A 27,038-nucleotide genomic window follows, 5' to 3' on the forward strand; every position below is an offset into this window, starting at 1 on the left:
CTCTTTTAGAGATTATGTCTTCTAGCACTGCCTTGAGTTAGTCTACTGATTTTTAGAAATTTCTTCTGGTTTTGCTAGTTAATCATTTTCAGAGTTTTATATCATTTTTTAGGCTTCTAGAGACTGTTGCTTGTTTGGTGATATTTTTTCAGAAGTGACAAGAATTGTATTCTTTTAGTTTATCTCATTCTTCTGAGAAGGACAGTCTCCCCAGACCGACAATGTGTAGTTAACAAAATAGACATGACTTTGGCTCATTCTGTAAACATTTTAACAGTCTCTGGGCAGCTCTGAGATCAGCCTTCGTATCTCGCATGTTTCCCCACATACTGCTCTCATGTCTCTTGTCTCCACCTACTAAATAGCCTGTTCTCAACTCCCCTGATCTCTTTTGGCACATATGTGTTCCTGGTATCTGTACTAACACCCGAGAGAGAAAGAGAGATAATACTGATGGCAGAGGGGAGTACCACTGTGGAGATCTCACTAGGATCTGTGGTGGAAAGAGCTGACCATTTTTTGAACTACAATCAACTTTGTTTCTCTAAAAATAGGAATGAGGGAGGGAAAGAAAGGTCTATCTATTTCCAGGTGCACATGACATACCTGAATCATCAAATAGGATTTTAAATCTAGTTCTGGCTAAATGGGAATTCTTTTAAATAATTTTGATAATTATTTCATTGCCAGTTATGAGTGTCGGAGGTTTCACCTTTTTAGTAAGAAACAGAGAAGGGCAGCAGGTATCATTTTAAACTAAAAGCTTCTAATATTTTTAATGTGTTCTGATTGAGGGCTCACAGATGGAATACAACAAGAAACTGTTTTTACTCAATGTATAAAAAAAGTATCAATTTAGATAAAAATGAGAAATGTCTATGTATTTCAGTTCAGTGCCACTTTTAATTGGGGCTGTATCCCATTTACCTGAGTGCCTCTAAAATTAACTTTATTTTATGCTGATATCTGGAGAATTCAGTAAGACCCTGACCAGCAAAACAGACACAGCATTTGGCTTCCAAACTACTTCTTCATATTGAAATATTAATATGTAAAGTTATTACCAGTTAAACAGTTTGACAACATAGCACAAACACATTTGGCAGGCTCCTGATCCCTGACTTCCAAAGTTTTGGATCTTCTCCCAGATCTGGACTGAGAGTGTCCAGCAAACTCTAATTGTGCCAGTGATAAGACAAGAGCTAATAATATCCAGTTTAGCTTGTAGTAAAATCTAATTTCCACCGGAAACCTGCCATTCTGAATTGTCCTTTGCAATATTTCAATTTGTGAGTAAACACAGCCCACATGTCTGTGGCTGTTTCTGCCACACTTTTTTTTTTTCTCATATTAAAACTCTAAAATGTTTATAAGAAAACTAGAAGATTTAGAAATACATTTGCCAGATTTTATTGGTTTTATAAATGTGCACGTGTGCGCACACCACCCCCCCACCCCCACCCCAAGCAGCCAACGGCTCTTAAGCCTATCACTGAGTAAATTTGGATCCCTGCAAATTTAATTTATCCAGCAAAATTGAAGCAGTAAATCAGAAACTCAATACTACCATGTATTATTGGGGAAGGTATATACAGGAGGCCATGTTGAATGCTCTGCATTTCCCAGTTAAATTGGGAGGAGGAAGGGAAAGATGAACAGCGTGGGAGTGGAGGAGAGACCGGGAGGAGGGACCGAAGAGGGAGAGAGAGTCTGCAGCAAGGGTTGAAGAGAAAAGGAGATGAAAGAAGGAAAAGAAAGAACCAGGTAACACCTTCTATTTTTATGAGAAAATGCCCACTGCTTCTCAGCTAAGCCAAGGACTGAGTCTTATCAGGCATCAGCTCCTCCAGCCACTATGGGAAGGCCAGATGGGAGGCAGAGAAGCAGGATCCAAGAGTGGGGCATGGGTATCAGACAGACCCAGATCCCACAGAGGCGGCCACATGGAGCCACAACAGACTGTCATTAGAGCCTGTCACTACAGGACAAGACCAGGTGGGATTTTTCGGCACACCTTACCATTTGCTATAATTCAGCTCTTCAGCACCGTTCTGTGGGAAATTACTTAGGCGTACAACGAAATCCCATAGAATTTACATTTACCTGAAATACCCTGTACACTAAGTGTTCTGTACACAAACGAGTTCTGTCCTGAGAATCTGTTTGTATGTCCATTTGTTCCTAAGTCCAACAAAGTTAGCCTAGGTACCCAACTAACACATCAGCTATACAGAACTCTACTGTAAAGTGAAAGTGAAGTCGCTCAGTCGTGTCCGACTCTTTGCGACCCCATGAACTGTAGCCTACCAGGATCCTCCATCCATGGGATCTTCCAGGCAAGAGTACTGGAGTGGGTTGCCATTTCCTTCTCCAACTCTACTGTAATAAGTTTATAATACTTTTCCCACAAGAATGTCATATCTGCTGAAATAAATATAGGTACTAAGGATCTAATGACATCCTAAAGACCACACATCAGATTGAACTCAGTTTTAACAAATGTGGTCACAGTGAAGTCACTGGATTAAAAACATATCTGATTTTTAATCTATTAATCCAGTATCTGTAATATCAAATGTACATTCCCATTCAAAAATTCTCCAGAGTGAAGTTATTTTATAGACTTGAAGTATAATTTTTAAAGAAGTATTTTAATCTGAGGTTGCATCTGCTAAGGAGTCCTTGCAGTAGTACCAAATAAACGAACACTTCTATTTTGTGCCGGCACTGTACTACTGTACTCTATGGAGAGCTGTAAAGTACACAACAGCAAAGGCACCTGTGGAGGGTGCATGCACACGACAACGTGCGCCAGACAGGTGAACTCACTCACGTGACGGGCCACGTGAAAGCACGCCTGCAACTCTGAAAGTGTGCAACATGAAGGTTCCCATCTGGGGACTCACTGTACCATTCACTATATTTACTGTCTTGTCCAATACATTGCATGACTGCTATAAAGCAACAAATATAATGTAACATCATGCTTTATGGGCTTTCCCAAGGCCGGACTCAACTCAGATCAGAGGTCCAAGCTCCAGCTACAATAACTTTGTGTAGGCCTGGTACTTTTTATTTTGTACTGCTGGGAAGCAACTCATGTTGGTAAGTGCCAGGAACAGTGGTGAGAAGTCTGCCTTTGACTGAGTCAAGATCATCAGACTAGTAACAGCTGGCTATCAATGTACAATATAGCTACTTTCTCTGCCAGTGTTTTATATTTTAGTTTTTTCAGTGTTTTATATTTTAAAAAGGGGCTGCTTCTTGCCTCAAATCAAATATTTTTTTACCCAAATCAATGGTTGAGAGATGTGACCAGCAAGACCTAAGACTTTATGACTAATGTAGAAAACTAAGACTATTAGTCAGATTCATTTTCTCTTTCAAGGTCAGGGCTGATGCAGGGGCTTCCAGAGTTATTCCCACAAATAGGCTCAGAAGGCAAAGAAAGTGAAAAGAAAGTGAAAGTCACTCGGTCATGTCTGACTGTTTGCAACCTTATGGACTATACAGTCCATGGAACTCCCAGGCCAGAATACGGGAGTGGGTAGCCTTTCCCTTCTCCAGGGGATCTTTCCAACCCAGGGATCGAACCCAGGTCTCCTGCATTGCAGGTGGATTCTTTACCAGCTGAGCCATGAGGGAAGCCCAAGAATACTGGAGTGGGTAGCCTATCCCTTCTCCAGTGGATCTTCCTGACCCAGGAATTGAACCAGGGTCTTCTGCATTGCAGGAGGATTCTTTACTAACTGAGCTACCAGGGAAGTCCCCCAGAAGGCAAAATCTGAAGGAAAGATGCATGAGGTCTGGTGACTAAGGAAGAAGAGTACCCATGCCTACATCCAGGCTGGAAGGAAGATCAAAACTCAATATACATTACTCTCCAAGCGTCCACGCTATGGAACTCTACAGAATGATCTTCATATGCTGTCTCTGCACTGGGAAAAACTAGTCTGAAAAACTGCTTGGGTCTTTATCTTCAGATAATTTTTTTTTTAACTGACAAAATGAGGTTGATTTCTTCCCTATCACTACACAACTGATAAAGAGGAAACCCACAGTCAATTTTACAGTTGAAAGAGGTCCCTCAGGCTTCAAACCAACTTAACAGCAGCTTTTATAATTACCATATTCACTCAGGTTTTCCTCTTGACATTATTTTTAAAAAGGCGCAGAAGCAGCAGGAGGAAGTCAGGGCTTACGTAAGAGTCCTTGTCTTGTTTTATTTTTGACAATCTTTCTTCATTTTTGAGACTCAATCCTATTTCCCACCTTAACGTAAAAACAGAGTTTACTTGCTGGAAAGCAGTTTGGTTTAGCCAGCAGAATTTTAAATAGGCATGTGATCTGACCCTATAATTTCCCTTCTGGAATTTACCCATGCAGAAATACTTGGGCAAATGTTTCACAAAATAAGCACAGGATTTGACTGCAATATTGTCTATAATAAGACCAAATGCAACCAGCCAACCAATCCATAAATGCTCATCAATGGGAAATTAAATTATGCAATAAATGAGCTGACAAGGATTCAGCTGTTTAAAAAAGAGTTTGATTTCTATGAACTGACCTAATATATTGTGATAAAATAAAATGAATAAGGCAACATATGTATAGCATAAGCCCATTTCTGTGAGATAAACTGACAGAGGTGTGCATGTGTTTATCTATACATATACATATGTAGATGTTTGCAAACACACACGTTTGAATGTGCAATAAAGATCTGGAAATATATCCAGGGGGTGTCTTTGGGAATGGATTTTGGATAGGAGAATAGGAAAGACAATTTCATTTCTCAAACTCTTTTTTTTTAAAAAATAAAGCTAACTGGCATGTGCATCTCCTAAGTTGTTCCTTCCCACACAATTCCTTTCTGAAAACGGCCTGCAGAGTCAGAGAGTGTGGAGACTGAGGCTCCACGTGCATGTGCTTTTGAAGAGGACACGGTGGGGAAGACTGATCAGCCAGGGCTGATATCACTGTATTTACAGGCTGGCACCTAAGTGTCACTGATTGAGGGACAAAGGCCAGGCCGCTGCACCAACATCAGCTCTACTGGCTGTACATCAAGGACCCCAACTTCTCTGGCCTCCACCCAAACTAGAGAAGATGACAATGTAGGAGACAGAAGACTGAGAAATCAGTGAGCCTAGGGTAGAAGGGCACGGACTCATTCTCTCTCCCCTTCCCAATAAACAGTGAGATGTCTGTTTCTTCTTTATCTTTTCATTTGACGGTTTAAATCTGTGGCTCAGGTAAAGAATCCATCTGCCAATGCAGGAGACGTGGGTTTCATGCCTGGGTCGGAAAGATTCCCTAGTGGAGGAAATGGCTACCCACTCCAGTAACTAAACAACAACATAAAATATAGTACATGTGTCTATGAGCCCTTGAAATGTAGCTAGTCTTAACTGAGATGTGCTGCCAGCATAAAACGTACACTGGAGTTTAACAATTTAGTATTGAAATAGAATGTATGATCTATATTCTTATAGTTATTCCATATTTAAATAGTAACATTTTGGATGTGTGTGTGTTAATTGCTCAGTCATGTCCGAGTCTTTGTCACCCCATGGACAGGATCCCACCAGGCTCCTCTGTCCATGGAACTCTCCAGGCAAGAATACTGGAGTGGGTTGCCATGCCCTTCTCCAGGGGATCTTGCCAACCCAGGGATTGAACCCAGGTCCCCTGCATCGCAGGCAGAGTCTTTACATCTGAGCCAGGGAAGCCCTATTCCCTGTTTACATTTTGGATGTATTGTGTTAAAAAATCAATTTTACTTGTTTCTTTTTACTTTTTTTTCTCTCTCTCTTTTTTTCTTCTTTTTACTTTTAATGTGACTGCTAGAGAATGTAAAATGACATGGTTCACATTCTCTTTTCTATTGGACAGAACTGGTTTAGACTTTCAGACATTCCACATGAATTATCTATATATTTAAATGTGTAAAAAAGGGAATAGTGGAGAGGGAGAGGCATGTACACACAGGCACACACCACTACCCGCCCCCCGCATCTGTTACGCTGCCGCCCTGCACGTCTATGTGACCACCTAGCGTTCTAGTGTAGCTCATCACACTTCACAGGTCATACAGCTCTGAGTTCCAGGTCTGCCAACAACCAGGTGTGGGAGTCCTGGGGCAAGCTGCCTGCGAGGACTAAATTGTATAATGTATGTCAAGTTCTCAGAACCATGACAAGGATGTGTAATAACACCTCTGTCAGCAAGGGTGAGCTCTGCATGACATGTTAAGTCATTCTAGAAATGACCAACCCACAATGTCACCCCAAAGCAAAGAATATCAGAGTTAGAGTGAATCTTGGACAACATCCACTCCTGTGTTGGAAAACCCTCGTCGATTCCAGAAGCCCAGTAGATACAAAAAATGAAATCAAACTGCTCTGAACAAAGCTGAGCAGGGGAACGAAAAGGGCTGGACACTCTTAGACTGTAGAAGGACACGAATACCTCTGTGAAGGTCGGAACGCCATGGATGTATTATCTTTCCAGTCTCTCCAGTCTACAGATAAAGACACTCAGCTCCATGCTGGGCTAGAGTCCATGGGGGTCACGCAGAGTCGACTGAGTGACTGAGGATGCAGGCACTGGCTAATGATACCAAACACTTTTTTATACGCCTATTTGATATCCTTGTGTCTTCTTTGGTGATGTGAACGTTTAAATCTTTCGCCCATTTTGAACTGGGCTGTTTGTCTCATTATTGAGGGTTTGTTTTTTTTTCTGACACCATACATACAGAAGGTAGGGGCGTGAGGTTGGGGGGAGGTCTCTGGGGAGGGGGTGGTTCTCCTCCCTGAAGAGACACCTTCCAGGTTTAGCTCTGGAAGATGAGAGAGGGCAGGGGCCCACCCAGGATAAAAGAACTGAAAGGATTCTAAGGCGTAAGACCTCAAGACACATTTTGGGGCCAAGAGGTAGGCCTCCTTCACGAACATACATTTTCATCTTGGAGAATACGGTGTGGCATGGGCAGAATGCAGTCGGGGTTTTTTAAAGGTCTTGGGGGTTAAGGATCCTACACCAGTTTTAACAAGTTTTGGAAAAAGGGTGACAATGGAGAGATTAATTCATCGGAAGGAGGCAGGAAACAGGCAAGAAACAGGAAAACAGGCTAGCAGGCAGACCCATGGAGTCAGACCCAAAGGGTGGGAAGCTGGGCAGCTGTCGGGAAAGGCTGGCCTGATGGGGGCGTCTCAGCACACACCGCGAAAACAAACACATTCCTGTGAAAGTGAGACTGCTGCTCAGTCGATAAGCCACGTCGGACTCTTCCCATCCCACGCGCTGCAGCACCAGGCTTCCCTGTCCTTCACCGTTTCCCGGAGCTTGCTCACACTCATGTGTATTGAGTCGGTGATGCCACCCCACCATCTCATCTTCTGTCACCCCCTTCTCTTCCTGCCCTCAATCTTTCTCCACATCAGGGACACCAAGAACAAGAAAAAAAAAACACTGATTACGATTAAAAAGTAGTAGTCCTTGGTTCTTCCTTAGAACTCCCCGTGTGCACTGTTTAACAAGATCAGTTCTTTTCCTGGGTACCACCACCTTCGGTATTTCCTCACTCAAGTAAATGCTTCTTTGGAGTTTTTCCCATCTGGTGTGTTCTCTGAAGAACAAAAAAGATCCAAAAAAGCATCCAAGAAGAGACAAGAAACCTCAAGGTCCAGGGAGTGCCCTGGTTTCCACTCGCATGTTTAGATCTAAGCTGGGGTGATGGGTCTCCTCTCAGCGGCTGGGGCCTGCCTCGGTACCTTGGAGTTCAGAGCCTCTGGTCAAGGACCTCATTTCCCTGACATCACTGAGCAAAGTGCTCAAGAATGGGGAACGCCAACACAGTACCCCGTAGGACAGTTGGCAGGGCACTCAGTGACATTTTAAAGATGTTTGCTCCCAGACCACTCAGCCACAAAGGACAGTTTCACTGTCAGTTTCTTAGCTACTGGGTGTTCAATTCATAGAAATCAATTATGGCCAGCTTCGAGAGGCCACCATCCGAGGCGGAGTAAAATCATGAAGCCTTGTTTGTTTCTTTCTAACAGGGACTGTATTTGTTATGTTCTTCTTGGTGGCATCTGGCAATTTTTAGCGAGGGATCAACAGAGCTGGCAACTTGGGACTTCTAAGAACTACTATCTGTTTACCACAATCTCCATATTCAAAGAATTAGTAGCACGTTTCATTTTTTAAATGTGCGTTTTCTTTTCATGACTTTGTCATCACTTGGAAAACCCCATAACTTTCAAACCACAGAAAACAGTTCAGACCATGATCACAAGGCAGTAGACAGATATCTGGAGATTTAACAATTGTGAATCTATCTTGCTATGAAGTTAAAAATCAATCTCTGTCATTCATCTGTCCATCCCTCCATCCATCTCATCCCAATCTTCAAGCTGGATAGTTGTCTACTGACCCAATTCACAGAATGTCTACTGACCCAATTCACAGAATGTTTTTTTACTATTAAAATATGACTCAGTGTGGAGTAAAGATGGATCACCCACTGATGAAGAGTTAAAGGAGGAAGATAAAAGATCCAGGGGCTTCCCTGATAGCTCAGCTGGTACAGAACCCACCTGCCAATGCAGGAGATGCAAGAGACACAAGTTCAATCCCTGGGTCTGGAAGATCCCCTGGAGAAGGATATGGCAACCAGCTCCAGTATTCTTGCCCAGAGAATTCCATGGACAGAGGAGCCTGGCGGGTTATAGTCCATGGGGTCCCAAAGAATCAGACATGACCGAGTGCATGCACACACACGGAAGGTCAGTGTAGCAATTATTAAATTCATATAATAATGACAGGTGGTATTCAAACTCTCTCGCTCTTTGTCAACCGTCTGCCCTAAGATTCTTTTTACTGAGTTCGTATTTCTTAGGTATCCCATTTTAGAATAAAAGGCAGGCACCTCTTAACAAGGTCACAGAGAACTGGTCAGCCTTTCCACTATAGGAGAGACTAGAAATCAAAGCTATTAGATGCATGGCTTGCTTCTTCACCTCCTTAAAATATTATTGCTGCTACACTGTAATAATGCATAAATTACTGCAGAAAAAAATATGGCCCCACAGGTAAAACCACAGCCAAGGCAGAAACATGGCAGAGTGGTAAAATCAAAGATTAGAGAATCAGACAGACCAGGGTTCAAATTTGGTTCTACCACAGAACAGCTGGATGTCCGTGACAAGTTATTCACACTCCTTGTAGAAGGCTGTGGTTCATCACCTACAGACTGAATTAACAGTCCTCAGAATGTGGATTTAGCAAGATAATACACTAATTAATTTAAGGTAGTAAAAAAAACTAAGTATAGTTATCCTAAGAGTATGGCAAAAATGATGCAGGTGTTAAAAGAGACGCCACAGTTTGGGAGCTATGCCATAGCAACAAGGAGGAAGCCAGAGGGAGGGGACACAGGCCAGGGCTCCCTGACGTAGGGTCAGCTAAGGCAACGAGAGTCTGCTTCCAGAAGGCACGGCTTGTGTGCCCTCAGCTGGACACCACAGGTGGGTCAGCACTGAGTCAGGAGTCACGCTGGAAGCAGGTCAAGCCGGTGGCTGGACCCCAGCATCCAGCTGGCATGACTGAGAAGCCTGCACACTCAGATATCTGGGTGTTATCGCAGGAAATACCAAAACGTGAACTGAGCAGGAAGAGGGGTCAGATGCCATGGCTGTTTTCAAGGTCGCATCCAAACCGGCAGGAACTTCCCAGGAGACAGAGCACCCGCCCCAGGAAGGGCGTGTGTGGCAGGCCCAGATGGATTCATTGTCCCTCAGCCTTAAAGGCACACGGGTCCGGATTCTGATATGGCTTCCTGCTGCCTGCAGTTACTTCTCCGTTTGCCCTCCCAGTGTAAGGCTCCCAGACAGGGGGCACTTTCTTCTGTGCACATCTGATGGGTCTCTCCCCAGCAGCTTGCTTTCCCAGAACAGGGAAGCAGACCGTTGCTGCTGAGGTCAGAGGAGGCTCTCTATGCCTCCATCAGAGTCCCTTCTCAGATCCAGTGCTGGGTGAAGAGATGGGTACTCCTGTCTCCTGGACTGAAGCACAGAATGGATTTTCCCATAGAAAAAACTGCTGTTAAGTAGAAAATTTTTATAAATAATGTTTTGTGTATGTTCCAGGTTGTTCCAGGATTCTCTGCAAGCTAGTCTGGGAACCAGACTACCAACTATACCACCATATCAGTGGCAAAGTGAAAATATGGCTGTAAAGATGAAAAGTGGCTTGTAAAATGAAAATATGGATTGCAACTGTCCCATAAGTGGTGGCTACCTATCCTTAAAAATACAGCACATTCCTTACTAGAGAACAGGTAACACTACATATCTTAAATTTCATCTTTCTTTTAACATCTTCCCGAAGAAGATTGGTTTTATCATCAATTATGGCTGGTATTCAAGTTTTATACTATTGAAAAATAACTGATCCCGCTCCTTTCATAACAAACGAAGGACCCAATCTTACATTGGAAGACAATTCTAGCTAGACACATCAGGGTTTCCCAGGTGGCTGGCGCCAGTGGTAAAAAAAATCTGCCTGACAGTACAGGAGACATGGGTTTGATCCCTGGGTCAAGAAGATCCCCTGGAGTAGGAAATGGCCACCCACTCCATTATTTGCCTAGAGGACCGCATGGACAGAGGAGCCTGGCAGGCTACAGTTCATAGGGCTGCCAAGGAGTCGGACACGAGCAACTGAACATAGCACTAGACACATCAAAGTAATTCCAAAATACCTTCTCTACGCATCTCTCTTCTGCACCAAGTTGTTCATGGGATGGACTGAAATGACCGTCTTGACTCCCACACTGCAGTGTTGCCAGTAAATTATTCCTGGTTCTGACCATAAGTGTTTAACCCAGTATTTTCCACATTTGTTTGAAGAAAAGAACTACATGAGGCACTTTTAATTAAAGACAAGAATGCCAGGCCCTAGCCCAATAAGAAGTCAGAATTTCAAGACAGAGGTCTGGGAGTCGTACATTTAAAGACTGCTATCCCTGGTGAGGCTTCCCTGGTGGCTCAGTGGTAAAGAATCTGCCTGCCGAAGCAGGAGATGTGGGTTCAATCCCTGGGTGGAGAAGAATCCCATGGATAGAGGAACCATGGTGGGCTACAGTCGATGGAGTTGCAAAAGACTCAGACATGACTTAGTGACTAAACCACACCACCGCTGGTGATTCTCTCATCCACCCCAGTGGCTCTTACCCTGGAGGGTGAGTTAGGATCCCCTGGAGCGCTTGTGAAAACACAGACGGATGAACCCCAGCCCAGGAGCTTCTGATCCAGTGGGTGTGGGGTGAGGCCCAAGAATCTGCACTTCTAAAAGGTCCCCCAAGTGATGCTGGTGCTACTGGTCCAAGAACCACACTTCCAAAGCTACTTATTTAGCCTATTTAGCAAACATTGCGGCTGAATGCGGTCTTTTTTTTCTTCCCTCCTTGGTAGAAAAACACCACCAGACTCACAAGACTTCCTTTGGAGCAATATCCCTCATACTTTCTGTTTGATGTCAGACAAATTTACCACTGCATCTCAGCTATCTCTTATTGTGAGAAATAAAAAGGTAACGCATGAAAAGAGGTTTGGTCCTGTGACTGGCACACAATGGGCCTGCCTTAAACATCTGTGTACTTTGATCCCCCTCTGTGAGCCACGGATGAATCTGCTGAGGTCTAGAAGCAGGTCCCCAGATTTGTTACACGCACAAAATTTCCTTTGGTTAAAACAAACAAACGAGCAAGCAAACAGCAGCTGACTGCATCTCTTTCTTGTGAGCTATCATGGAGTTACATTTTGAATATAACATGTCCAACGGGAGAATACTCAGCTTCCAAACTCACATTTTCCCATGGAAATAAAAACAGAAGACAAAGAGAGATTAGATTCTGATTAGCCTCTCTGTTTAATTTTTTTTTTTTTCTCTCTGTTTAATTTTAACCAGGCTGAGTTTAGTACCAAGGTGTGGGTTCTTTTCCTGGCAGACCTTTATTATATTGTTTTGGCTATTTCTTGTGATCTGAAAATCACACACATGAACCGCAGACTTTGAGAGTCAGAGGTGCCCTGGAGGCCATCGAGCCCACCCACCCACTCTAGGAATAAACTGTAAACATGTCCAGTGTGCGGTGGCCTGCTCTGCTTTTGGATAGCCAGAGAGAACGCGCTATTTCCACGAGCCCCGATATGCTCTTCAGATAACTCTAGTCATTAGATTTTTTTTCCCCTTCTAAGCAAAAATCTTTATTTCTTTAATTTTAATACCTCTGGTTCTAGTTCCTCCCTCTATAGCACCTGAGTCTGTCTAATCTCTCCTCCAACTGACAGCATTTAACGTCTGAAATGGCTCGGACGTCTCTCTTGTCTGTTCCTTTTCCGTCTAAACATTCTGTTTTGTCAACCCATCATCAAAATTTTCATATACATAACATCCCTGGTCCTCCTCCTGTGGGAAAGTCCACCTTGAGGCTATTTCTCACTAAAAACAAAATTCCATAACATGCTTCATGTTTTATTATCACCAATAGAAACAATAAGTGGTAAGAACAGTGGAGTGTTCTTTCCGAAACAGAGCTTCCAAGAGCCAGAAGTGACAACCACACACAGCGACACTGTAAGGACTCAGAAGGTGGTTTCTGAACCGACTTGGAAGCGAGGGCTGGAGGCATGTGGATGTGGGTATCATGATCCTCCTTGAAAGAGAGATGCCAGGCTGCCACTTAAGTTATCCAAGACCCCAAACGTTTCTTTCCAAGGGAGACAGACAGAAACAAAAAGTATTTCTTACTTTCTACGAAACATCTCTGCAAATATGCAGCCAACGCTCCAGAGGTCCACAGGGGTGGCGTAGCTGGACTGCAGCAGGACTTCGGGAGCGCGGTACCACAGCGTGACGACCTGCAAGGACAAGCGGAGCGTTACTGCGGGCGATGGCCGTCGCTCATGCCTCCCGAGCGGTCTCACACCGAGACTCGGTTTGGAAAGAACCCCTAAAATCTTGCGGGGGACACTGAGATTGGAGCAATAAGTAACGTGGGCTCGTGGCTGACAGGTCAGGAAATTACATCAGCCCCACAACCTGGGTTCCCACCTCAGGCTGGGTGTCTTACTAGGATGGCAAAATAACTGAATGTCAGAGAGCAAAAGCAAAGACTTTAAAAAACAAGCAACCAAACCCTTACCTTAAAACTATGGTTTCTTTCTTAAGGGGTTTTTAAAAAAACAATACATGTAAAATGGGTGATGGCAACGTGTTCAGCTCAATTCCCAGGTCAGCCATTTGGGGGAAATTAGAAGATGATTCCAGGGGCTGTTGGATGGTGTCCCTGAAGACTACAGAGCGCCCAGGACAAGTCAAAACTACTCTTATCACGAGACTGTGGGGAATCAAAACAAAGCCCCTTCAATGCCACTCTGCTCAGAAAACAAAACACCAGGAACTTGAGAGAGAATGTATAACCCAACTGCTTACACGGTGTGGAGAATGTCATCCAAAGGAAGGGATTCCCATATGGGAAGAACCCTATTTTATTCCGAGCAGTGTAATAACAGACAAAGCAAACACAACAAACTGTTTCTGCAACACTGAAAGGTGAGGAAATCATATCATTCAGGTTCTAGATTTATCAGAGCAAATAGGGGTTCAAGTGCTTCTTTTTAGTAGAAATTCTATGGATGTCTGAATCGAAGATATATTCTTTCTTGTCAGGTAAGGAATTCAATACCACATCTATCACAGAAGCATTTTACATTATTCAGATTCCTTTCATCATTACTCTGTTTTACCTAATTGTACTTTCATTGATGTCTATCTAAATTTCCTGAAATTCTGTTTATCTACATTGATGCTATAGAACGTAATGCATCAAGACTGCAGTAGAAATTTTTGGAGAAAAAGTGGCTGCCATCAATTTCCTTCTTTCCTTATATATACACTCCTCTCATTAAAGACTGGAGTTTAATTCACCCTCCCTTCTATCTGAAGTGGCCTTAGTGACTTGCTTGACCAACAGAATATGATGGAAGTGACATCTGAGACTACCAAAGCTAGGTTATAGGAAGACTGATTACCTGGGCCTTTTTGCACGTTTGCTCTTAAGACACTTCCTTTTGGAAACCAGCTGCTATGCGGTGAGAAGCCCACAGAAATGTTCCAGCTGACAGCCTCATCTAAGCTCTCAGCTGAAAGACCATGTGAGCGAGCCATCTTGGACACTGCAGCCTGACCAGTCACCCCAATAGATGACTGTGGGTCCTGCCAACATGACATGGAGCAGAAAACTGCCCAGCTGAGTCCCACTAACTCACAGGATTCTGACTGATAAAGAAATACATGACTTAGTCACACACAAGACCACATCACTGGCTTTCAACCCTGACTGTGTACCAGGATCATCCATGGGGCTTCTAGAAAAACACATGTGTCTGGGCCTTATCCTGCCCCTAACTTAATTAGATATTCATGGGTGGGGCCCCTGGAGTTCTTCTTTTTCTTTCTCCTCCTCGTTCTTTTTTTTTTTTTCCTTCTTTTGGTTAAACTTCATTAGGTAGCCCTAACCCTTGGCTAGGTTTGAGCACCACTCGATTATACAAATGTATCTTCCAGCTCCTGCCTTAATGTTTTTTGATGACCCTGTTCTAGTCTGGCAAACTCTACTTTCTGCTCCACTGGTTGAAATTCTGCTTCTCCCACAAAGCTCAGCTTTGATAGCATCACCTCTCTGGACCCACTGCCACTGAAAAATCATACCTTGTAATATAGTTCTCACTGAACTGACTTAGCACATAATGTTGTTCATAATATGGGTCATTCCCGGGGCCATGGACCTGGTTTCACCCATCATTATGTCTGTAAATGTCCATCATAGTATTGAGCATGTAACAACTGTGTTTCAACAAATACCAAATTGATGATTTTAAGGCAATCATTCCTAGAAGATAAGGGGGCAAAATTCAATCCCCAAAGAGAAGGTACTCACTACTTTTGTTAAGAAAAGTGTCTGATTCTGGGCTTCAGTGTCTAGTTACATAATTTATTTCTGTATTACTAATATTTCTAGCTGGAGGAACATTTTCCTATTTCTCTAATACACTGTAAACCAAGGTGCAGGGGCAAACGGACCATAAAGTTCCAGTCCAGTGGTTTACAGATATACACAGATATTGTGAGATTACAAATTTATCTTCTCACTTCAGTTTGAAATAAAGTCAAACATATGAGATGAAAAGTTTAATCTGAATATGGCATTATTTTAAGCTGTTTAAAGAGGCTGTGATTTCTGACTGATTACTCAGTCGAAAACACTTTAGTAGAGCTATCTTCATTTTTAGTACTTTAACCAGTGATACTTATTATGATCATCAAATAAATGTTTAGACAGCTAAAATAATAAGAAAAATGTTGATACATGTAAGAAGTTCCTTTTGTTTCCTTTTAAAATGTAGTTACCACTCAAAATGGGTAATGCATTTTTATCAAAAGCTTTTTAAAAATGTCTATTAATAATAACCATTTGACCATTCTCTTTTACTCTATTAATGCTAGATTAATTACATTAATAGATTTCCCAATACTGTACCACCCTTCTCTTCATGGAATAAATCATTCCTAATCATGGTTTATTATTCTTTTATTTGACTTGGATTCTATTTGCTAATATTTATTTAGGACACTAACTTACACTGATCAATGAGACTAATCTCATTTTTGTTTTTGTTTTTTTTTCTTTTTTGTTTGTAATTTTTCTTTTTGTGTGTAATTTGTAATTTCTTTTTGTGTGTAAGTTTTCTTTTTGTGTGTAATTTTCCATGTTTGTTGTTAGGGATATATGCAAACTGTCCAACCTTTTCTATATTCTGGAATATTATAAACAGCATACAAATAATCAGTTCCTTGAAAGGATGCACTTGTAAAACCACCTGGATCTGGACCTTTCCGAGCAGTATGTTTTTAACAGTCTCATGACTTTCTTCTTGGTAATTAGTCTGTTCAGGTTTCAACATTGTTTTTAGTCAATTTTGGTAATGATAAGTAATTTCCCTGTGAAAATCCTTAGTCTATATTTTAAAATATATTGGCTTAAATTTATACAGTATTTCTTGTAATTATTTTTATCTCATTTATTTTTTTGGTATTCTAAGAAAGGAAATCTCATTTTTTTTCTCTTTGTATCAGTCAGGGTTGTTAAGAGTTTAGCTACATTATTTATTAAAAAACTGACTTCAAAATGTCCTTTCATTTTGGGAGGCTTACTGTTTTATAATTTATTGACTTCTACTTTTATCTTTTTAAATCCTCCCTCCTAATTTCTTTGTTTTCTAAAATTTATTTCTGAGTTGAAACTTGGATAATTTATTTTCACTTTTGATTAATGATAGAACATTTAGTTATATATTATTAAATAAACAATCCTCATTTTTGTTCAGCTTTAAATAATACATAATTTACCTTTAATTTTCTCTTTAAGAATAAACTAATATGATGAATTATTTAGAAAAGAGTTTTAAAATTTCCATATGATTAGATATTTATGGTTAACTTTTAATTGCTGGATTATTTAATTGCTAGTCCTATTACATCACAGCCAGAGAATGCAACCTGTAGAATGTCTATCCTTTAAGACTATGCATATAACTGGCTTTTGTTTCATAGGCTGTAAGAAGAGTCCTCTCTTTTAAGTGTAAAGTTCTTTATTAATTAGTTTGTCTCACACAGATCACTACTTATATTTTTCTATACTGTGTCAAACTGAAAGATAATTGAGTCTGTGCTTTCCTTCCCCCAGAATCTCCTTGTACTTCTAAGGGTTTCTGCCTTAAATACTCTGGCTTTATGTTTTAATATATGGAATTAATTACAACAAAATATTATATAGATAATAAAAGTTTGGGTGACAGTAGACATAAAGTACAAAACAAATACACAAGTGCTTCTAAGTCAGTTATAAAATATGATGGGAAAAGATCACGTTCACATAGTAACAAAAAAACGTGAAACACTGAGGAATTTTAAAAAGCAAGACCTGTATAAATAAAATGATGCATTATTATTGAAGAATATAAAATAAAAACTAAATAAATGGTGAGACAGACTATGACTAAGATGGGAAAAAGCCATATCATAAAGATAATTATCATTCCTGTATTTAACACAAAAATGTTAAGACAACCCAATGATGTGGGGGAGTAAGTTAACTTTGATAGTTAGGTGTCTCTGGCGGAATAATACTTAAGAAGAGCCAAAAACAGTTTGAGAAATTAGGAGGAGGGGGATTTGTTCTTTGTCACCAAAATGTACTCTGAAGTGAAGTGAAAGTAGCTCAGCTGGATCCGACTCTTTGCAACCCCATGGACTGTATAGTCCATGGAATTCTCCAGGCCAGAATACTGGAGTGGGTAGCCGTTCCCTTCTCCAGGGGATCTTCCCAACCCAGGGATCCAACCCAGGGATCCAACCCAGGTCTCCCGCATTGCAGGTGGATTCTGTACCACCCTGAGCCACCAGGGAAGCAGGTACAGCAAATAAAACAGTAGGTGCTAACAGATTAAAAAATGAATAAAGTCCAGAAAGAGAATGAGATATTTACAAGGTAATGTTTATAAGATATTCTGATAGGTAGGCTGAATTTCATCTTAGAGTGAGACAGAAAATGCATTTCAACAGGTGAAAGCAAGACAACTGGCCGTCCATTTGGAAGAAAAGTAAGTTTGATCCCTACTTTATACCATGTATAAGAAGAAAGAAACTATACTGATGAGAGATCTAAATGTAAGAAGCAGAGCTAGAAAAATGTATTAGAGGAAAACAGAAGAGGACCTTGGGATGTGGAGGCCTTTCTCAGCATGATGGGTAATCTAGAAGCCTGAAATGAAAAGATATACAGATCCAGCTACTTAAAACTGAAATCCTCTTCATCAAACACTGTAAATAAAGGCAAAGGGGAATGATAACCTGGGAGAAAACATCTAAAACAAATTATATCAATAAAACAATACAAAAGAAAAATGGATAAAAATATGAAAAAATTCAAAAGAAAAAACTAGTAAAGATACTCAATTTCATTGAAAGAAAGAAAAGAAACAAAGGAAAAAGAATGAAAGAAAAGGAAGAAAGCAGAGAGGAAGGCAGGCTAACACAATCAGATAATACAACAATATACAATAAAGTAATACAATCAGAGAGCACCATTTTTGCCTGATGGGCAGAAAGGACAGAATACCACTATTCAGAGTTGCCCATGGGAGGGAGGGAGGGAGGGACCCTGTATGTTTTAAATTGCAAACTGGCACAACCTTTTTAAAGGACAATCTGACAGTATCTATAAAATTAATAGTGCCTATGTCTCTGAACCAGGGGTCCATCTGTGGGAACTTATCCTATAGAAATACTCAGACAAGTATACAAAGAGGTATTTGCAAGGATGTTTACTCCACAATAATTCCCAATAGGAGAATATTATTCAGTCATCAAGAAAGATGAGTTAGTTGTCATCCTGCTCATTCCTGTTCACATAAAAAGATATTCATGATACCACTGTTAAGTGAATAGGTAAGTTTTGAAGCAGTGCAAAATATTTTTCAATTTTTATTAAAGATTATGTGTGGGTGTAAATAGTCATTTATGCATACAAAAATGTCTGCCAGGATTCTATACATAGACATCTAGCTTTAAGAGGACAGTTGTCATGGAAACATGGCAATGCGGGAGGTGAAAAGTGGGAGGGGCTGGATGACAATCTCAGAGGCACAAGGTCAGTCAGTTGCTGTTGGTAAGCACATTTTATAGCTGAGAAAACAATTTCAGAGAGGTTGGGTAATTTAGCCAGAGTCATGGAGCTGCCACGTGGGATTCTCCTGGACACTGATTTCAACCCCATACTCCTTCCTCAGCATCCAACACGGCCCCTTTCTTTCAGCATTCCAAACATCCACACATCAGCAGGCAAACATACAGGTTGCAATTAAAGAACTGAAAGAAAAGGATTTTAAATTTTCTTTGAAATATTTTAACATGAACTTAAAAAAAAAATCTCAAAAATGCAGCTATCCTTTGGGGTTAAGTGATTTCCTCTAAAAAAAGGCTTCACTTTTAACTTCAAAATTCACTTCAAAACCACACCAGTGCTCTGCATGGTACAAATGTATTCATCAAATTCCCATTTGATAACTTCAACGAAAGTTAAGATTTAAATATCTCTTTATTAACTCTTAGAGATTTTTAATTGGGCTATGTGTATGTAAATCATTGTAACAAGGTGAGAGGAATTAGATTCACTCATTGGGTTTATGTTTATACTCTTTTTGAACCATCAGCATTTATCTAAAGAGATATCTTTTTGGTTAATCCTTATAGAATTCAAATGCATGAATGCCAGAAAGTATGAACTATACATTTCTAGTTGATTCTCCAAGAAAATAACCCCAATGCTGTCCAGAACCTACATTTAAAATAATAAATGACTGTCTTTTGCAATAGACATAAATCTAACAATTATTCCCTATTTATGTAACATTATCTCATGTATCAAGTAAGCTTCCCTAGTTTTAATTTGCTAATACATGTGGCTGTTCCATTTTCTGACCCAGAGTCCTTCAATCCTCACTTTAAGTCACTGTAATTTTAAAATACCTGAAATGATGACAATTTCTGTAATTTCATGGGATTTCAAATACATAACTTCCAAGCTTCTGAGAGCAAACTGTAACAAATTTCCCTGACATTAAAGTATAAATTCTGTTTCCTAAGGAACTATTACAGTTCTGGACCTCTAAAAACTTCTGATGGAAGACTGTCTCACTTAAAACCAGTTTAAGTTGTAGGAAAGCAGATTTACTAATTTTTAATAGAAAGTTTTATACAGAATGGACAAAACTGATAAAAAAATGTTTCAAGGTTTTAGTAAATGAAGTAACATAGAACACTTTGCACAATGTAATCAATTAATTTCTACTCACATATTTTCTAAGTTTAATAATTATACATACCCTTAAAAACAAAATATAATGGTCAATTAAAAGACATGCTGTGGTAAACAATGAGGACAATGTATAAAGATCAACATTTAGAAATCTAAGACAAAGGTGGCTTCTAACAGTAACAATGAAGTTGTCTACTAAGCAAAGATAACAATAGGAACTATGGACAGAGTTTGGTGGTTGCAGCCAGCTGGAACCCAAGCAAATATGATGTTTATTACAATCATTACATGTATTAACAGCCTCTAGAGGTGCTGGATGGATTTGGCAACAGGAGGGGGAACGGAAGACGAGGGGAGTTCAAGGATATTTACACAAGTGGATGTATCTGTTTAAACTGCTTTGATCTCGATTCACAATTTTGTGAAACAGTTCAGTACAATATAAGATAAAGTAGGGCCAAGGCCAACTCTGACTCAAAATACATGTCAGAGTGAAGCATTCTTACTTAATATTAGATTTTGCAGTCTAAAGACTTTCACCAAGATCCTGAAAACAAGCAGACGTGCTCTGAGTCATCCTTAATCTATGGCTGTGTGCTTAGAGGGCAGCGAAGCTCGGTAGGTATGCTGTGCTGGGCCCGCTGCCCTTCACCTCTGCATGGGGGTCCCATTCTTGGGAGGTGGCCTCTTCCCTTCGCCTCTGCATGGGGGCCCCATTCTTGGGAGGTGGCCTCTTCCCTTCGCCTCTCTGCATGGGGGCCCCATTCTTGGGAGGTGGACCTGTGTCGACCATTTGCCTTCACCTTCTTATTGGGTTTGGCCAATGGGAAGCCAAGGCAGGAGTTCAGAGAGAAGGAGAACAGTGAGGCTGAGTCTTTAACCCTGTGACTTCCTCCCAGCAAGGTGGTCCAGAGCGGGCAGGGCTGTCACCACAAAGTCAACGTCCTTCCCAGGCAGCCCACTCCACCCAACTCCAGTTAACTGCTCCCCATCACCCTTCAAGCCTGCGAATGAATGGTAACAGCTTGATGCAAGTAAGACTCAAGTTCGGACTATCCACTGGGCTTCCCCTAAACCTGCTTCTTTGTAAATCTTGTCTCTGTAAACAAACCTTCCTTGAATTGTCTTATTTTGAGTCTGCCATCTATTTCCTGGTGGGAACTGACTAACACATCCAGTTTGCTGATGAAACTAGTGTGGGTGGCGACTTTTTCTCAGCTTTCTTATCTGTCAGAGAGGACATTTAGACTGGATGACTTGTATAGGGACCTCTGTTAGCATTCTAAGAGGTCTTAAATGATGTAGCAAGGGTAATGACTTAAAAAAACCATATATTAAAAGCAAAAAACAAAAAACCATATATTGTATAGAACCAAGACATCCTTGCCTGCTCTTTAGTTTACTAAGTACTTGTCGGGGAAACAGTGTGGTGGTTCTTCAGGGGCCAATTTCAGTAAGTCTCAAACGTAAACTTCTGTAGCGATTTCTGAGAAATAAGGATAAAATCCTTAGAATAACTCAGGATTTTTATACTGTCCAAGTGAAGGCTTTCTAAGTTGTTCTCTAAGCCGTTTATCTTCTTCACACCAGTATAAAACTTTCTGTTGTAAAGTTGTTGTTTAGTCGCTAAGTTGTGTCCGACTCTGACCCCATGGACTGTAGCCCACCAGCCTCCTCTGTCCATGGAATTCTCCAGGCAAGAACACTGGAGTGGGTTGCCATGCCCTTCTCCAGGGAATTTTCCCAACAAAGGGATTGAACCCGGGTCTTCTGCACTGGCAGGTGGGTTCTTTACCACTGAGTCTCCAGAGAAGCCCATAAATCTCTCTAGTGTGTCTGTTTCTTCCCTCCAAAAGACATCCATGCTTTTGCAAAGGGAACATCAAAATTAGCGGTAATTTCACTGACTCTTCCTAAAGGGTCTCAAAATTCAGTTCTTTAAAATCACACATTTAAATTAAGAGACTATAAACAATCAGAATTTTAATTCCTTCCGGCCCAGTCTTGTCATTGTAAGGCCAATTAAATGGAAAGCATTAAAAGAGTACAATGCCAAAAAAAGTTAACATACAAAGTGCTTTCAACAAATAATAATAACAGAGTCATCTCCACTAGACACATTTATAACCTAAGGGCCAGAAAAAGATGTTCTGGTGCGTGACAAAAAATGGCTGAAGTCTACACAAAAATGTTTTCAGATTCTTGGAGTTGAGCACTGAGCCAACAACACTCATGGCCTCTGCTGTGCATCTGCTACCAGCAGGAAGGCTGCCTGTCCTTCCAGAACCCGGACCAGCCAGTGCGGACCACCTCTGGCTCCCGTGCAGATGTACTGGCTTCCAACTACCTGGTCACTGCTTCTGTGGTTCTCTCTGTGGCATATTCTTTCCCTGAGTCTCTGCTGGTCTGAATGTTCACAGATCACTTCCTCCAGGAAGCCTTTCCTGATCCCTTAGCTGGGGGTGGTTGCTCTCCCCTGAGTTTGCATTGCACCGTTATAGCTCCTATTTTCCATTAGAGTCATTCCATTCATCGGCCACAGTGTATAGACAGTGTCAATGCATGGAAGATGCTCACTTATTATCTCATGACTGGACACAGAAAGAACCACAGGGAACTCACTCCTGGAGTCAGTGTTGATGGTAGATAGAGGCAGTCCTCTACCCTGGAGAATATAGGGACAACAATGTCTAAAATAACCGAGGACCTCTGAGTAATTCTGCATTTTTATTTCTTTATTAAATTAAAAAAAATTTTTTTGGCTGCATCATGCAGCATGTGGGATCTTAGTTACCTGATCAGGGATCAAACCTGCATCCCCCCTGCCCCCCTGCATCACACACATGTAGTCTTAACCACTGGGAAGTCCCACTCACCGTGTATTTTTTAAAAAAGGAACTGTATCTAAAGAGGGAGGTGGGCTGAACCTCATTTGATTCTGAGAATGTGTCAGAAAACTCTAAGGGCAATGGCACAAGGAAAGGAGCTGAGCCCAAGGTGAAGGGAATCTTTGGAGAAGAGGCACTCTGTAGATAGAGAGCTGTCCTGCGTCCTGCGTCCGAGGGGGACAATGACCCTCTGAAGGGTGAATGAAGGTGAGTTCAAGGAGCCAGGCTCTGACCTTTCATGATATCAGTGGCACTGACCATCTCTTTCTAAGCCTTATACCTCTCTCCCATTTTGCTCATGTCTAAGCAAATTTACTTTTAAAAGGTGTTGTTTTAGACATCAAGTCTTTAAAGGTCCAAGTGAACTTCAGTTCATCATGTGAGTGTATACTCTATGAGAGCTACCCTGTTATCCTGGACAGGGTGGGTCACAACCAGGAAGAGCAGCAAGTCAAATCAGCTGACTGAAGGAGAACTTGGGGGTGGGGTCCCAGTGACTTTCCAGTAACCCCTTGGCCATCTCTTTCCCACTCAGTCCCTTAAATAATTGTTTTCTGGACAGGGAAACCTGGCGTGCTGCAGTCCACGGGATCACAGTCAGACATGACTGAGCAACAACAAGGATAGTCTTGGGCAATTGCTTTCTAAATGTGATGCACAACTCCTGGGGAGCATCATAATGGATGACCCTCAAGTCCGTATGGTATCCAGAATTCTGACGCACACATCCAGCTGTCTCCTGGAAGTCACCACTTGGTGCTCGCATGTTAAGTCACTTCAGCCGTGTCCAACTCTTTGCGACCCCATGGACTGTAGCTCACCAAGTTCCTCTGTCCATGGGATTCTCCAGGCAAGAATACTGGAGTGGGCTGCTGGGCCCTGCTCCAGGGGATCTTCCCGACCCAGGGATCAAACCCACCTCCCTTACGTCTCCTGCATTGGCCGGTGGGTTCTTTACCACTAGCGCCACCTGGGAAGCCCCTGGTACTCCCATAGGTACTTCAATTCCAAAATGCACACACTGTCTTTCCTCTTAGATTCCCTCTCTCTGCAAGTAAAGTCACCAGCCGCCCAGGTTCCTTCCCGCACAGCCCCACTCTCAATCAAGTCACCAGAGCCTGACAGCTCCACCATCAACTGCTCCCGGTCACAGCAGCTTCCTAAGGGGTCTTCTCCCACCAGACTGTCTCCCACTCTGGCCTCTCTTCTGCATCTACAGCTGTGCTCACTCCATTCCTCCTGAAAATCCTTCCACCATTCTTGAGAGCCTTCAGGGTCAAGTTCAAGTTCAACTCAAGATCTGGCTCCCACCCTCTCTCTGGCTTTATCGCCTGCCCCTCCTTCACGGGAAAGCTTCCTCCACCCGTTCAGCGGCTTTATGGCTATACAAACATGCGTGCTATGTCATGCATGCCTCGTGGCCTTCTCATAGATTGAAATCCTTTCTCTGGAAAGTTCTCTCTCTCATGACTCCGTTCTTAATTCCTGTGAGTCTTGCCCTGCCCGATCCTGCCCAATTACATGGAAACGCAGCGCTTATCACACTGTATCCCATCTACCGTGTACTCACTGCCTGTGCTGTGTTTAGTCGCTTGGTCATGGCAGACTTTGCGACTCCATGGATGGTAGCCAACCAGGCTTCCCTGTCAGTGCGGATTCTCCAGGCGAGAATACCGGAGTGGCTTGCCATGCCCTCCTCTAGGGGATCTTCCCAGCCCAGGGATCCAACCCAGGTCTCCCATACTGCAGGCAAATTCTCTCCCGTCTGAGGGTAGAGGCTGTTCCTAAGTGGACTGCTCATTCTCAGCACCTTACAAAGCATTGTGCACATGAGGTTTAAAAAAAAAATGTGTGTTCCACTTGTCTGGTGCTTCTGATTAAAATATATTACCCCCACACCAACCGGAATGCTAAGATAACTACTCTCTTTCTTTCGTTCACTCATTTTTTTTAGAAAACTGTTTTTTACTATTTGACTTTTCAAATATGAAAAACAGTATGTACTGTATACTTAAAGCATAAAGAATAATAAACTAAAAACCTAAGGAACTAAAAAAAAAAATGTATGTTTCAAAAATGCAAGGGTAGCCAGAATGAATGAAGGGCTCCAGGGTTAAGAGGGATACCCAGGGCAGACGAAGGTGTTTCTAACATAGTAGAAATTTATAGGGCTTCCCTGGTGGCTCACTGGCAAACAATCCTCCTGCCAACACAGGAGACACAGGTTTGATCCCTGATCCGGGGACATCCCCCATGCTGAGAAGCAACTAAGCCCGTGGGCCGCAACTACTGAGCCTGTGTTTCAGAGCCCACCAACTGCCAACTGCTGAGTCTACATGCTGCAAATACTGAAGCCCAATCACCCCAGAGCCCGATCACCCCAGAGCCCGATCTCCCCAGAGCCCGATCTCCCCAGAGCCCGATCACCCCTGAGCCGGATCACCCCAGAGCCCGATCACCCCTGAGCCGGATCACCCCTGAGCCCGATCACCCCTGAGCCCGATCACCCCAGAGCCCATGCTCTGCAATGAGAAGCCCGAGCACGACAACCAGAGAGTAGCCCCTGCTTGCCTGCATAAAGCAAAGAAGACCCAGCACAGCCAAAAATAAATAAGTAAAATTATAAAAAAAAAAAAAAAAAAAAAAGAAAGAAATTTACAAACTGTGGTCATGTCCCCATGCCCACACGAGGCATCCTTAGAGTCCACCAACATTATCTCTAATCAACAGATGACTTTTTAATAAAGTGTGAGGACCATTTTATTTTTGGAAAATGAAGTTTTAACATGCCTGAAGGGCCCATGTTTTCCCTCAGGCCGTATTGTTTAAATTTCATCCTGAACTTGTGAAACTTAAAATAGCTACTACTCACTAAATGTCTTATTATGTTTCAAGCAACAAACGCACTCTCTTTTTTAGAAGTACAGTATAGTGTAGTTTTGATTTTGACACTGAACAATCACACACTTGATCTCTCTCTGCCTTCACCATAGAAACCAAGCAAATATTTGTAGACATTCCTTCAACCTTCACAGATAAGTAGAAATGAAAATTATTCTGCACACAGGATATGGCAGGCTGTGGAGCTCATCGCTTCCTTTTAAAGGTTGTTTTAACACTTAAGAAAATCTATATACTTTGGGAAGCCTCATCACCACTCAGACTTGGAAGTAAATTTACAAATTGACTTTTTACGATGAAAACAGCTGCATTTCTCTTTAAGTCCATGCCTTCTTCCTCCTTGGTGACTAGGTTCATTCTTAATACAGGCTGCATGTAGAACTATTACATGAACACTTGTAGGTTATTTGGTCAGTGCAAGTGATGAGGGAAATGGATGCACAGTTTTAGGACCTAAGTTTAGGCTCAAACATTCTTCAACGTCTTAAAATCTGTGGGCTCTACTTTCCTTAAATGGGAAGGGTGTGGAGTTTCTGGGCTGGAGGGAACTACCAAGGTATAGCTCATTCTGAAAAAACCACTCTCCCCAAAGTTTGTACTGACACACCTTCATCTAGAAGGTTCACAGAGATGCATGCTAACTAACTAGTCTGGGCAACCGGCAATAAACATAAATTCTCCAGAGGACTCCAGAGTTCCCACCATATTTTGTGCTTTCGCTATTACAGGCAAGAACTAAAGAAAAAATATGCTCCCAAAGATCAGGATGTTTCATGCCGTTCATTTAGCAAGATTAAAACTGCAAACAAAAAACGAGAAGGCCACAAGGCTGAGGACTTAGATTGCACCATTAGGAATTCTGGTTAGAAAGAAGGAAGTATGCTCTGACAAGAAGCACTGTTAAACGGCAGACAGATTACAGCGGGATTTTGTGTTATTTTGTGATCTCTTCTCTTAAAAGCTTTCACTTTTATCCCATCTGGGGGGTGAAGCAGCAGGTTAGGGAAGGAGGGAAAGAAAACACGCGCAGAGCACAGAGAATGTACAATCCTGTGCCAGATGGACTTCACCTGTCTGCTTGGAGCCTCTGCAGGTTAGTGGAAGAAGTCAGTGTCCATGACTATTTTTAAAGATAAGGAAGCTGAGACTCCAGAAATTAAGCAACTTGACCAAGACCCAATCAACTAGTAAATGGTACAAGTGAGATCTGAAACAAGGTTTATCTGATTCAGGTTGACTCTCCTCAGTGTAGAGACTGAATAACCTTGGGTCTTGTCTTTGTTTGCTTTTTGGTCTTC

At 41.9% G+C, this 27,038-nt stretch overlaps 1 protein-coding gene across 3 annotated transcripts in view; it reads right to left on the reverse strand.

Moving 5' to 3' along the window:
* Window positions 1-27,038, reverse strand: part of CDK6 (cyclin dependent kinase 6) — a 252,667-nt gene that overhangs the window by 65,481 nt on the left and 160,148 nt on the right. For all 3 annotated transcript variants that reach the window (XM_061164896.1, XM_061164894.1, XM_061164893.1), the window contains exon 5: window positions 12,823-12,932. In XM_061164896.1, coding sequence (XP_061020879.1) covers window positions 12,823-12,932 — 110 coding nt within the window. The remainder of the gene's footprint in view (window positions 1-12,822; window positions 12,933-27,038) is intronic.

The sequence above is a fragment of the Dama dama genome, chromosome 18 (genome assembly GCF_033118175.1).
Source record: "Dama dama isolate Ldn47 chromosome 18, ASM3311817v1, whole genome shotgun sequence".
In the NCBI taxonomy this organism is placed as follows: Eukaryota; Metazoa; Chordata; class Mammalia; order Artiodactyla; family Cervidae; genus Dama; species Dama dama.